Raw genomic sequence first — 12920 nt, forward strand, 5'->3', positions numbered from 1 at the left:
CCTTACCAACCTTGTGGCCAGCATGGAAGCACTTGCATAGCATGCACTGCTATCTCTGGTGATCATAGACCATACGAAGAACCATGTCCCGCCATTTGTAATTTTCAGGGAGGCAATCATAAGTCGCGGCGTTTCTGTTCATCTCATTATGTATTTCTTCCAGTTACATTTTTCACTGTACTGCACCAGTTCGTTCTACACATGGTCCAAGTTTCATCCAGCTACTCATATGTTTCTTGGCAGTGACACATCATCCGAAAGTTACTTTCACCCTTAAGTCTGGAACAACAGTGTATGTCAACGATTTGTCAGACAAGAGCGTCAGCACTATAGGATTTCGTCAGGCAGTGTATGTGATTGTCTCGAGGTGCAGGTGACTAGTAGAATACAGTCAGCTATAATGGAAAGACAAATGTTCCACAGAAATGAAAGTGACATCGGAAGTGCCTCAGGAAAGGTGATAGAACCTCTAATGTTCCTTACATACACTAAGAATTCATCTGATAAGCTCAGCCACATTATAAGACTCTGTGATGACGAGTCTGGTGCCTACAGGGAAGTATTGTCACTTGGTACGATCGTAAGAAATTCCCGAAAGACTTGGACAAAGTTTTCATTTGGTGTAATGAATAGCAGAGCTCCTTAGGTCCTGGAAAAACGTAATGCATCTGTACAGGAAATCACTAGTGCGACCAACTCTCGAGTTCAATTTCTTGGAGTCCTTATCAAGCAGCCGCTGTAAAAGACATGGAACAAATTCAGAGAACGCGCTGGTGGGGCTGTAATAGGTCGGAATGATTCATACGAAAGTGTAACAGAAATGTTCGGGCATCGAAAATGCGAGTAGTACGTAGAAAGACGACGCAGTTCTAGCGAAATCATGTTGGGTAAATTTAGAACAGATAGCGCAACGGAATACGGACAGTAAGTTTTTCTTCGCTTAGTGTGTGAATGGTACCTTCACAATGCAGATGTGCATTGCTTGACAAAAAAAGGTGAATAACCCAGAACACATGGTCGGATGTCAATGAAGCTCCGTGTATGTACTCAACATCTCTGTGACAGATAGAATGGCCATCAGAGTGCATTATCATTGTTACCAGGCTTTGTAGGGTATATAAAAGACGTGAACAGCGTCAGATATTGAGTGATCACTGTGAAGGAAACTTAGATACCCCGTACTCGTGTGGGACAGTTTTATCAGCACGTGATTAAAATTGAAAAGGGTCTCATTATGGCTCTCCATTTGAAGAGCATATGAAATCGTGCAATATCTATATCTGTGGGGCATTCGGATGTGAGAATGACCTGATGTTGCACTACATGGAATCACGAGGGCAGGCATACTCGTCAATTACGTCTGACCACCATAATGGAGCATCGCCGTATTTTACACCAAGCTGGTCGTAACCCTTTCAAATCTGTGCCTGCCGTACAGACGGCAGCGTTTGGAGTGGTATGGTGAGCAGGAACCGTGGACTGTTGATTAATGGTGTCGCACTGTGTTTAGCGATAAATCGTGGTTCTGCGCTATCCTGGATAACCGTCGTCGGCAAAGATGGCTGCGACCTGGTGAAAGATCCCATTCTTCCAGTGTTTTGGAGAGGCATAGCACTGATGGTGTGCGGTGTCATCAGTTATGACTTCAGCTCACAGTTGGTAGTGATTGGAGGAACTCTGTGAGGTGCCAGCTCGAACATCAACTCTGTCCCAGTGCCAGAATCCAGGATATCAAGGACCAGTTACAACAGTTACAGACCGGATTGTCTCAGAAGGGGATACAACAGTTTGTGACTCCCTTCCCAACGGAACAGGCGCACGCATCCGGGGCAGATCTGGTGCAACGTCATACCGAAGTGGTATAGTAATGCCAAGTTGTTTGTAAACTTGACTCCTCTCAACCTCTGAAGTTTCATTTCGTTTCTTCCCCTCTCTCTGGGTGCTTCACTTTTTATGTTAAGCAGGGAAAATGTAGGGATCAGGTCGTGTGTGGACATCTCAGGGTGTAAGCTGCGCGGCGTGATTTTTGTCGAGAGTGCGGCACTGCATCACTTCACTGGCTTGAAGTGTTTGGCAGGTTTCCAGAGGTATATGACACCAGATGTCTGTGGACATGTCACTCAATTCCCGTAAATTACTGGTCAGTGGTTTCTGGGTGTGGAAGTGTAGCCCGATAGCGTCTCAGATGTGTTCCACTGTCTCGGAACAGGTGAATTCCGTGGCAGATTCACGCTCGTCAAACTACTGTACCTCCCTTCTGGCCTTTTGACATTGTTATCCTGCTAGAAAATGCCATCGCCGTTAGAACAGACATGAAGCATGAGGGAATGTAAATTGTCTGCAATAATGTTCCCGTAGTCCACAACAGTCAAGGTGGACAGGTCGTAAGGCGTTTAAGTGTCTTGCATTGCATCATTAACCTCCAAAGTTGCATGACCTCACAGTATATGACTTTTTATGTGGTGTTTTGTAAAGGACTCAAAGTACAGGGAACATGGAAACATAAAAAACACAACACTTTAACATGCCTAATACGTTACGGGAAGCCGTTGGCATTAAAAACAGCTGCCAGTCGTCTCGGAATCGTTAAGTACAAGACCTGAATGGCTTTCAACGGCATCGCACACCATTACTCCTGCAAAATACTGACAATTTCACGTAATGATAATGAAGATTGATAGTGGCCTCACACCCTTCTCTCCAAAGTAGACCGCAAAGGCTCAATAATATCGAGATCCGGTGACTGCGGTCGCCACGGGAGATGTGATAATGCATGCTCGCTCTCAGAGACCAGTCCTGGATGATATGAGCTGTTTGAACAAAGGGCTCTGTCGTCTTGGAACACAGCATCTTCAATGGGAAACAAGCGCTGCATCGTAATATGGAGCTGATCAGCCAAAAAGGTCGCGTAATCCTTCGAATTAATGTAGTTTGCAAAGAAGCCATGGAGTCCCTGGAACACCACAATACGGCTGCCCAAATCATCACCGAATCCCTACCATGTTTCACTCTTCGGATGAAAACTCAGGCAGATGTTGGAAACTGTGAAACAAGACTCATCTGACAACATGCCATTCTTTCATTGCTACATAGTCAAGGTTTTATGCCTTCGAAACCATGTTTTCCTGCTACGGATATTTTCATCACTGATGAGTGGTTTCAAAATTTCGGGTCGTCCTGCAATTCCCTGCTTATGGAGCATCCTACGTGTCCTTTGGTGCTGACAGGGTTTTCGAGTGCGACATTCAGTTCTGCAGTGACCATTTGAAGCTTTCGTTCTCTTATTTTTCGTCACAATTCTCTTTAGTAACCAACCGTGCCGCTTTCCCCTTACGCGGTATAAATATTCGATACGATGCCTTTTGAAGCACCAAACACTTCAGCTGTCTTGGTTACAGAAGCACCCACCATAAGAGAACCAACAACTTGAGCATCTTCGAATACACAGAGCTCCGAGGTAAAGCACTACACAGAACATTATTATGACACGACTGACCGAGCGAGATCGTACAGTGCTTAGCACACTGGACTCGTATTCGGGAGGACGACGGTTCAAACCTGCGTCCAGTCATTCTTATTTAGCTTTTCCGTAATTTCCCTAAATCGCTTCAGGCAAATACCGGGATGGTTCCTTAGGGCACGGCCGAATTTCTTCCCCATCGTTCTCTAATCCGATGAGACCGATGACTTAGCTCAAAAAATGGCTCTGAGCACTATGAGACTTAACATCTATGGTCATCAGTCCCCTAGAACTTAGAACTACTTAAACCTAACTAACCTAAGGACATCACACAACACCCAGTCATCACGAGGCAGAGAAAATCCCTGAGATGACTTAGCTGTTTGGTACTCTACCCCAAATCAACCAACCAATCAACCACGACTGACACTTTCAACGTACTGAAGACGTTGCACAGGTGTCTTTAGTTGTCAAATGCAACAGTGTCTAACATCTGCATTCATGTTCAGTCATGCATTTCTCACGGTGTTTCCATATTTTTATCCATCTCCTGTATTTGCATTCACTACGAACAACACTGGACGCTGCATAGCAACAGCAGTAAAAGCTGTAACTCCAGACTTGCTCGCAAAAGTACGGGTCGAGTTTGCATATCGTCATTTCCTCTGGCTCACTAAAGTCAACAACAGGCCCCTTCTCAGGTAGCACCAGTAGATCGCAAACGACAAAAATCGACAAGGTGTAAGGTATGTAACGTAACAATACCTAGAAATTCTCCACTCGTCAAAATTCTTTCTGAACACCTGTCCACCAGTCTCAAAAGTAGAACGGGTAGAAAGGCTGTACGGATAGCTGAGTGAAAACTGTTTGCAGGCCAAGTTCTGTAGAATCAGATTGACCCAACCAGTAGCAAGAAAAATCTTGAACAGCCTCAACCATATTATAACCAGCCATGCAATGAGGTTTTGTACATAGTGCAGATTGTGACTGTGGTGCAATGGAGAAAACTGTATGACACATTATTAGCGAGTGTCCAATTGAAAGATTTCAAGTGGGCTAGAATGATTCAATAAAGGCATCTCCAAAAGTAATTATATGGCTAAGTTCCCTAGACATAACATTTCTTGAGGAACTGGTATATCAATACCTCAGTAAATGTTCACTCCGAATTATTTTATACTCGGTTTTTAATATTTTCGAAAGTTTCCTTTACGTGTAATTTTCCTGGTTTACATGTGTCAAGTATTTGCTGTTGTTTTCCCACAAGCTATATAAATAAATAATTATTGCCCAGCAAAGCAAACCGAGGCCACAGCGGTAGCACCATTTCGTTTAGTGGGGAGAGAATGGAGGGAGGAAAGAAGTGTCAGAATACACTTCGGCAGTGTAACAAGTGAGCTGCCACGCGCGCTACACGTCTGTACGCCTGTGAGCTACGTAGTGCAACAAATAATAAACATTGACTACCACTTGTGTTGGAGGGTACTACTTGTAAACTATCACTTCGACAGCACTTATTCGCAGTGTAATGTGTAAGAATCGCTTCTTTGTCTGAACAAACCACTGGCGGCACTAATTCTGTTGCTCCATTGTTCCATAAGACTGTAACGGAGTGTGATTGTTTTTAACTTCATTGATCACCCAAAACTTTAGGATCACTGCTAATAGTAGGACCGAATGTTTCCCGTTTCCGTTTCGGGCAGATAACACGATAAGGAAAGAATGTGAGTTGAACAGAGACGAATAGAGATTTATTGTAGCGCCAATATGGGTCTCAAATGGGGAAATCAACTGACATAAGCTGCCTCGAAAAATTTATGGTCCGATCGTCTGAGAAAGGGCGTAACTGATCGATTAGTTGCTTGCTAATGTCGCGAGCATCTATGGAAAGTGGCTGAACGACGTTGAAGCCACAAATATGCTACAAAGTGTAGGGCGTCCACACCTCATCGCAGAGCTTGGAAATCGTAGGCTTGCCAGCAATGTAAAGTAGGACAGTCGGCGATCTGTTGCCGATCTGAGGACATAATGGAATGATGGGGCAGGAACAAGTATTTTGGAGGAGAGAATTCAGAGAACAATGTTGAGCATGTGGCTCCGTAGCAGATGACTCCCAGGAGTTTCTGTGTTGACCCAACGACACCGACAATTACGATTCCACAGGGCATGGAATCATGGAGCTTGTACCGTGTATAAGTAGAAACGGGTTGCCTGGTCTGATCAATAACGTTTCTTGTAGCAGCAACAACATGGCCTTGACGGGATATGGCGTCATCCTAGCGAACTGCTGTTATAACCATGTACTGCACGGACACAAGCTGGCGGGGGTAGTATTATGCAGTGGACGATATTCACGTAGGCTTCCAAGGAGTGTTGGAACTAATTCAAGAGCCTTGACTGTTGTGGACTACGGGAACATTATTGCGGACAATTTACATTCCCTCATGCTTCATGTCTGTTCTAACGGCGATGGCATTTTCTAGCAGGATAACAATGTCAAAAGGCCAGAAGGGAGGTACAGTAGTTTGACGAGCGTGAATCTGCCACGGAATTCACCTGTTCCGAGACAGTGGAACACATCTGAGACGCTATCGGGATACACTTCCACACCCAGAAACCACTGACCAGTAATTTACGGGAATTGAGTGACATGTCCACAGACATCTGGTGTCATATACCTCTGCAAGCCTGCCAAACACTTGTCGAATCCACACCACGCAAAACTGCTGCTATACGGGATCTCCCAGGGGGAATGATCAACATTCAGGGATATGACAGAAACGATTATTCGAAGCAAAAAGTGTAGTACATATGGGCTCTAAATTGCACGCTTTAAGAGCTATGTGCAGGTCCTCGTCTTCGATACTGTGTAAGAAACCTCTTCAACTGCAAGCTCTTTGCTTTCCATATTTTGACATGTGGCGGTATAGATCAAAAGAAGAAGAAAATGTCCAGTAAACATGGGTTCTAAAGAGCATATCTTAAGCGCTATGAGCTTTTGTTCCTCCACTACTGGGAAACATATCTCTTTTACTGAACAAGTGCTCATAGCTCTTAAAGGTATGCATTTTAGAGTCCGTGATTGCTATATAGTTTTTTCTTGTTTTGTTACATACCACCCTCCCAAAAAATTGTACTCTGTCATCAGATATGCCACAGATCGCTGCCTGACCTGCGTTATAGGGTTGCCCAGCCTCCGACCTTCCGACCTACAAGTCCCGTGATGAGACGTGGGTGTCCAACACTTTGTGCCTACTTACGGTTTCAGCATCCTTCAGCCGCTTTCCACAGACGCTCACGGCGGTAACATGCGGAAAGCTTGGCCATTCAGAGATTCTGAGTCATGAGGTGTTCCTCAAGGTTCCATCTTGGCTCCATTGCTTTTTCTTGTGTACATAAGTGACCTCTCGTCTGTTACATTGCCAGATGCTAAGTTTGTTTTGTTTGCAGATGATACAAACATTGCAAGAAGTAGCAAGACAAGTACAGATTTAGACATATCTACTAATCAAATTTTAACTGACATTAATAAATGGTTTAAAGCTAATTCACTGTCATTAAACTTTGAAAAGATCCACTACATGCAGTTCAGAATCTATGAGAGATTTTCTTCCAGCATGTGTATAACATATGAAGACATGCAGATCGATGAGCTTAACAGTGTTAAATTTCTGGGGTTAAAACGTGATAATACATTCAGTTGGAAAGGGAATACCACAAATTGCTTAAGTGCCTAAACAAGTCTGAATTTTCAGTGACAGTGATGTCAGATATAGCAGATATACTTGCATACTTTGCTTACTTTCATTCTATTATGTCATATGGGATCATATTCTGCGGTAACTCATCAAACTGAGCAAAACTTTTTAGGGTGCAAAAAGGTGTGACAAGAACAATTTGTGGTGTAAATTCAAGAATATCATGTAGAAACCTGTTCTTGGAACTTTGAATTCTAACCTTTGCTTCTCAGTATATTTATTCCTGAATGAAATTTTTTGTAAGTAATATATCTCTATTTCCAACCAATAGCTCAGTACATAATATCTATACTAGGAATAAGAACAATCTACGTAAAGACCTAAAATGACTTACCTTAGTCCAAAAAGGGGTCTAATATTCAGGAACACACATTTTCAATAAATTGCCAGCAATAATTAAAAACTTGGTTTCAGATAAACCACGGTTTAAACAGAGTTTGAAAGACTTTTTGATAGGCAACTCGTTCTACTCTATAGATGAATATCTTAACAGAGACTGTTAGGTCAGCTTAAGTAAAAATGTCTGTTAGATTTAAGTTTTTACAGCACTTGGTCACAACAGTCAAGATTAGATATCTTGTGTATGATAAATTTATTAATAGTGTATGACAGTGTTTCAATCTGACAGCGTGTTGATTCTGTAAATATTAGCGGTTCCTGTTTACCGTATTTTATTCACCTATTTGGACAATCTCCTGACAAATGATCAGGGTTGCAAGTATTATATTCAAATGTTTTATGTTTTTTTATGTTATACTTTCTGGCATGTTTCACAACCACGAGAATCATCTCATTTTTTGAGTCTATGGAACGAAAACTGAATCTAATCTAATCTAACAATCTGCTCTTTGTCATAGTCACTTGAGTCGGTCAATTTCCCCACTTGCAGCACATATCGTCACTAGAATGTTTCCTAATTCGTCTCTGCTTGGCTTACGCACTCTCACTTGCTGCACAACTACCAGTATCATATAATCTCATGGTGGACAGAGGTCATAATACACTGCTGGCCATTAAGATTGCTATACCACGATATGACGTGCAACAGACGTGAAATTTAACCGACAGGAAGAAGAAGCTCTGATATGCAAATGATTAGCTTTTCAGAGCATTCACACAAGATTGGCGCCGGTGGCGACACATACAACGTGCTGACATTGGGAACGTTTCCAACCGGTTTCTCATACACAAACAGCATTTGACCGGCGTTGCCTGGTGAAACGTTGTTGTGATGCCTCGTGTAAGGAGGTGAAATGCGTACCATCACGTTTCCGTCTTTGATAAACGTCAGATTGTAGCCTATCGCGATTGCGGTTTATCGTATCGCGACATTGCTGCTCGCGTTGGTCGAGATCCAATCACTGTTAACAGAATATGGAATCGGGGGTTCAGGAGGGTAATACGGAACGTCGTGCTGGATCCCAACGGCCTCGTATCACTAGTAGTGTAGATAACAGGCAACTTATCCGCATGGCTGTAACGGATCGTGCAACCATGTCTCGATCCCTGAGTCAACAGATGTGGACGTGTGCAAGACAACAAACATCTGCACGAACAGTTCGACGACATTTGCAGCAGCATGAATTATCGGCTCGGAAAACATGGCTGCGATTACCAACGACGAACCTGGGAGCACGAATGGCGAAACGTAATTTTCTCGGATGAATCTAGGTTCTCTTTACAGCATCATGATGGCCGCATCCGTTTGTGGCGACATCGCTGTGAACGCACATTGCAATCGTGTATTCGTCATCGCCATAGTGGCGTATCACCCGGCGTGATGGTATGGTGTGCCATTGGTTACACGTCTCGGTCACCTCTTGTTCGTATTGACGGCATTTTGAACAGTTTACGTTGCATTTCAGATGTGTTACGACCCGTCGCTCTACCCTTCATTCGATCCCCGCGAAACCCTACGTTTCACTAGAATAATGCACGACCACGTGTTGCAGGTCCTGTACGGGCCTTTCTGGATACAGAAAATGTTCGAGTGCTGCCCCGGTCAGCACATTCTCCAGATCTCTCACCAACTGAAAACGTCTGGTCAATGGTGGCCGGGTAACTGGCTCGTCACAATACGCCAGTGACTACTCTTGATGAACTGTGGTATCGTGTTGAAGCTGCATGGGCAGCTGTACCTGTACACGCCATCCAAGCTCTGTTTGACTCAATGCCCAGGCGTATCAAGGACGTTATTACGGCCAGAGGTGGTTGTTCTGGGTACTGATTTCTCAGGATCTATGCACCGAAATTGCGTGAAAATGTAATCACGTGTCAGTTTTAGTATAATATATTTGTCCAATGAATACCCGTTTATCATCTGTATTTTTTCTTGGTGTAGCAATTTTAATGTCCAGTAGTGTACTTTGGCTGATGAATGTGTACGCCTTTCCTTGTTAACGTAATCCTCGAAGTGTGCCAAGTTATCACTACAGTGGGTAAGTACCTTGACCTTACTTAATATAACATGCCATACGCACCCTAAGGGGCACACTGCGGACAGACGTGGCTGACCGACGCAACTGGCTGGTGTGTCACGTGATAACGCTGACTCACGCTACTGCGCATTGGCCCACGGGCCGCCTTCTTGCTTGGGTGCCACTGTGGGACGCGTCGAGACTTACCTGTAGTGGAGTGGCAGCGGCAGCAGCAGCAGCAGCAGGGAGCATCTACTGCTGGCCTCAGTGGTAGCCGTTGGTGAACGCCGCTGGGATGAGCGGCCCCTGCGAAACGAAGCCATGTGTCAGCTGCGCAACTTCGCCAGCTGTTCAGAGTGTAAGTATATTGGCGACAAAGCTCTCCGTGCAGAAATGTTAGGTGCAAACAGACCGTGGTGATACCGTATCTGTGTAGAAGCTGTCAGTATTGCGAGTGTTCTCGATTGTAACCTGACCTTTCGGATGAGCGGCATCACAGGTGCGGGTGAGTGAAAGCTATGAACATAAACACGCACATATCATACACTTCCGTCAAAGAGGGCATGCACCAAAACTTACGTGGTTTATATTTATGATTGCGGTATGTAGCATATTTCAAGATAATTAACTTCCAGGTTAGAACTACTATGTCAAGAAATTGCTAGGGATGACAACGGAAAATTCTCAGTACTCCGATCTTGTCAATAACTAATTATTTAAATGAATATTATGACAATGAAACACTTTGTGGTTCTGTTGTTGTCCTTCTTGCTACTGTTTCGTTGTTGTTCCTTGGTATGGTTAATATCCACATACATGGGTAAATTAAACGGCACAGAAAGTGAACTGACAATGAGTCATATAATCATTTCAGTACAGAAGTATAAGAGTTGTATGAGCAGAATGCTTATAATCAAAGTTGTTCTGAAGGATGGTGTCGAACTTCTTGTTAGAACCAACTGAAGTATACATCATTAATAATAGAAATAAGCAATAATAATAGAAAGAAGGATCCTTTATTGTATGATTATATGATAGCAGAACAAACACTGGTAGCAGTTACTTCTGTAAAATATTTGGGAGTATGCGTACGGAACGTTTTGAAGTGGAATGAACATATAAAATTAATTGTTGGTAAGACAGGTGCCAGGTTGAGATTCATTGGGAGAGTCCTTGGAAAATGTAGTCCATCAACAAAGGAGGTGGCTTACAAAACACTCGTTAGACCTATACTTGAGTACTGCTCATCAGTGTGGGATCCGTACCAGGTCGGGTTGGCGGAGGAGATAGAGAAGATCCAAAGAAGAGCGGCGCGTTTCGTCACAGGGATATTTGGTAAGCGTGATAGCGTTACGGAGATGTTTAGCAAACTCAAGTGGCAGACTCTGCAAGAGAGGCGCTCTGCATCGCGGTGTAGCTTGCTGTCCAGTTTTCGAGAGGGTGCGTTTCTGGATGAGGTATCGAATATATTGCTTCCCCCTACTTATACCTCCCGAGGAGATCACGAATGTAAAATTAGAGAGATTCGAGCGCGCACGGAGGCTTTCCGGCAGTCGTTCTTCCCGCGAACCATACGCGACTGGAACAGGAAACCGAGGTAATGACGGTGGCACGTAAAGTGCCCTCCGCCACACACCGTTGGGTGGCTTGCGGAGTATAAATGTAGATGTAGATAGCGTTACGTAAAATGTGGCTTTTGTACTTTTTTAGTGCACTAATGTGATCATTATAAATAAGTATTGTAAACTAATTTTCTGTTTGGCGACACGTGGCTACAGAAGCTCAAGAATTATGATATGTACCTGAGCATATTGCGCAGGGTGGCTGTAAATAAACTTTCTCTACACGGACCAGTGTAGGCTATGGCTCTGAGCACTATGGGACTCAACATCTTAGGTCATAAGTCCCCTAGAACTTAGAACGACTTAAACCTAACTAACCTAAGGACATCACAGACACCCATGCCCGATGCAGGATTCGAACCTGCGACCGTAGCAGTCCCGCGGTTCCGGACTGCAGCGCCAGAACCGCTAGACCACCGCGGCCGGCGACCAGTGTAGGCGGACAACTATTTACCGTTCGGTTACCCAGCTTTATAGGAGTGAAGTTCAGACTGTGCGCTGCAGGACTTGTGTTGTCAGTAATGTTAGTGTCATGAGTTGCCTTTAGGCTGCTGGTACGGCGACGTAGGTTTGAAACACAAGAATCAATGCGCATTACAGTTGCAGACAGTCAACGCGAGTCTGGACAAGGTGAGCGGGGCTTTACTCGTAAAGCGGTTTTATCAAAACAACAGCACGAGTGTTGCCGCTCTTCTCGTGTATCGACGCATTAAAAAGAAAAAGGACAACGGAAAGGTCCTCTTTTCCGCACCAGGACTGAAAAACATGATTTGGAAGTTCGAATTAACTGGCGCTTTGGAAATTGCTCCTAGGAGAGATCGATGTATAATTGCGCCAGAAATTGTTGAAGAAGTTACTGTTGCCATGATTCAGAATGCTGCGCGCAATGTGCTGTCTTCAAGTAGTGCACGAGCTCTGTCACGACAGCTGAACATTACCGTAGCCACTATTCAAAACGTGCTGCGAACAAATATGAAATGGTTTCTGTACAAATTTTCAGGATGTCTGGAAAGCAGATGGTCGTCATATTGAACAACGTTTTCAACCTGGAACGTAAACATGGTTCGCAATTATGAAATGTTACTGTCTCATGTGGCAATTAAAATGTATTTCTTTCAATGGTTTGTTCGTTATTTATCTTTCGCGGGTCCTTGCAAACGTTTGCACAACGTTTCATTCTCCAACGGTGACGCGTTTTTCTTGGGGCCCCTTCTCAAATAGCGAAATGTTAATCATAAGAACCTTTACATTTGTATCTTTGTGATTAGTTTCTCATCACATTTTAAATGGAAAATGTTTAAGATTTCTTTATTTACTCCACATCTATGAGAACCATATTAGGTAGGATCAGCACATCGATTTTTTCTTCTGTATTTGGTGATATGTACTTGCTGCCTCGTGATGGCTGGGTGTTGTGTGCTGTCCTTAGGTTAGTTAGGTTTAAGTAGTTCTAAGTTCTAGGGGACTTATGACCACAGCAGTTGAGTCCCATAGTGCTCAGAGCCATTTGAACCATTTTTGATATGTACTTGGTTTATTGATTTATGACTTGTTGATCACCTCACTGTGGATCTACGGAACAAATTGTATACCTGAGCTAATCGAATGTTAATGGAAAAATATTGCAAAATATTTCAAGCTCTATTGCCAAAGTATGTCACAG

General features: G+C 43.7%; 1 protein-coding gene across 1 annotated transcript in view; it reads right to left on the reverse strand.

The window, feature by feature from the left end:
* LOC124619568 (RNA-binding protein Musashi homolog Rbp6) overlaps positions 1–12920 on the reverse strand; it is a 1335315-nt gene that overhangs the window by 15948 nt on the left and 1306447 nt on the right. The window contains exon 13 of the mRNA XM_047146061.1: positions 9843–9941. Within this exon, the coding sequence (XP_047002017.1) occupies positions 9900–9941 (42 nt within the window). The 3' untranslated portion in view covers positions 9843–9899. The remainder of the gene's footprint in view (positions 1–9842; positions 9942–12920) is intronic.

This window comes from Schistocerca americana, chromosome 1 (genome assembly GCF_021461395.2).
Source record: "Schistocerca americana isolate TAMUIC-IGC-003095 chromosome 1, iqSchAmer2.1, whole genome shotgun sequence".
In the NCBI taxonomy this organism is placed as follows: domain Eukaryota; kingdom Metazoa; phylum Arthropoda; class Insecta; order Orthoptera; family Acrididae; genus Schistocerca; species Schistocerca americana.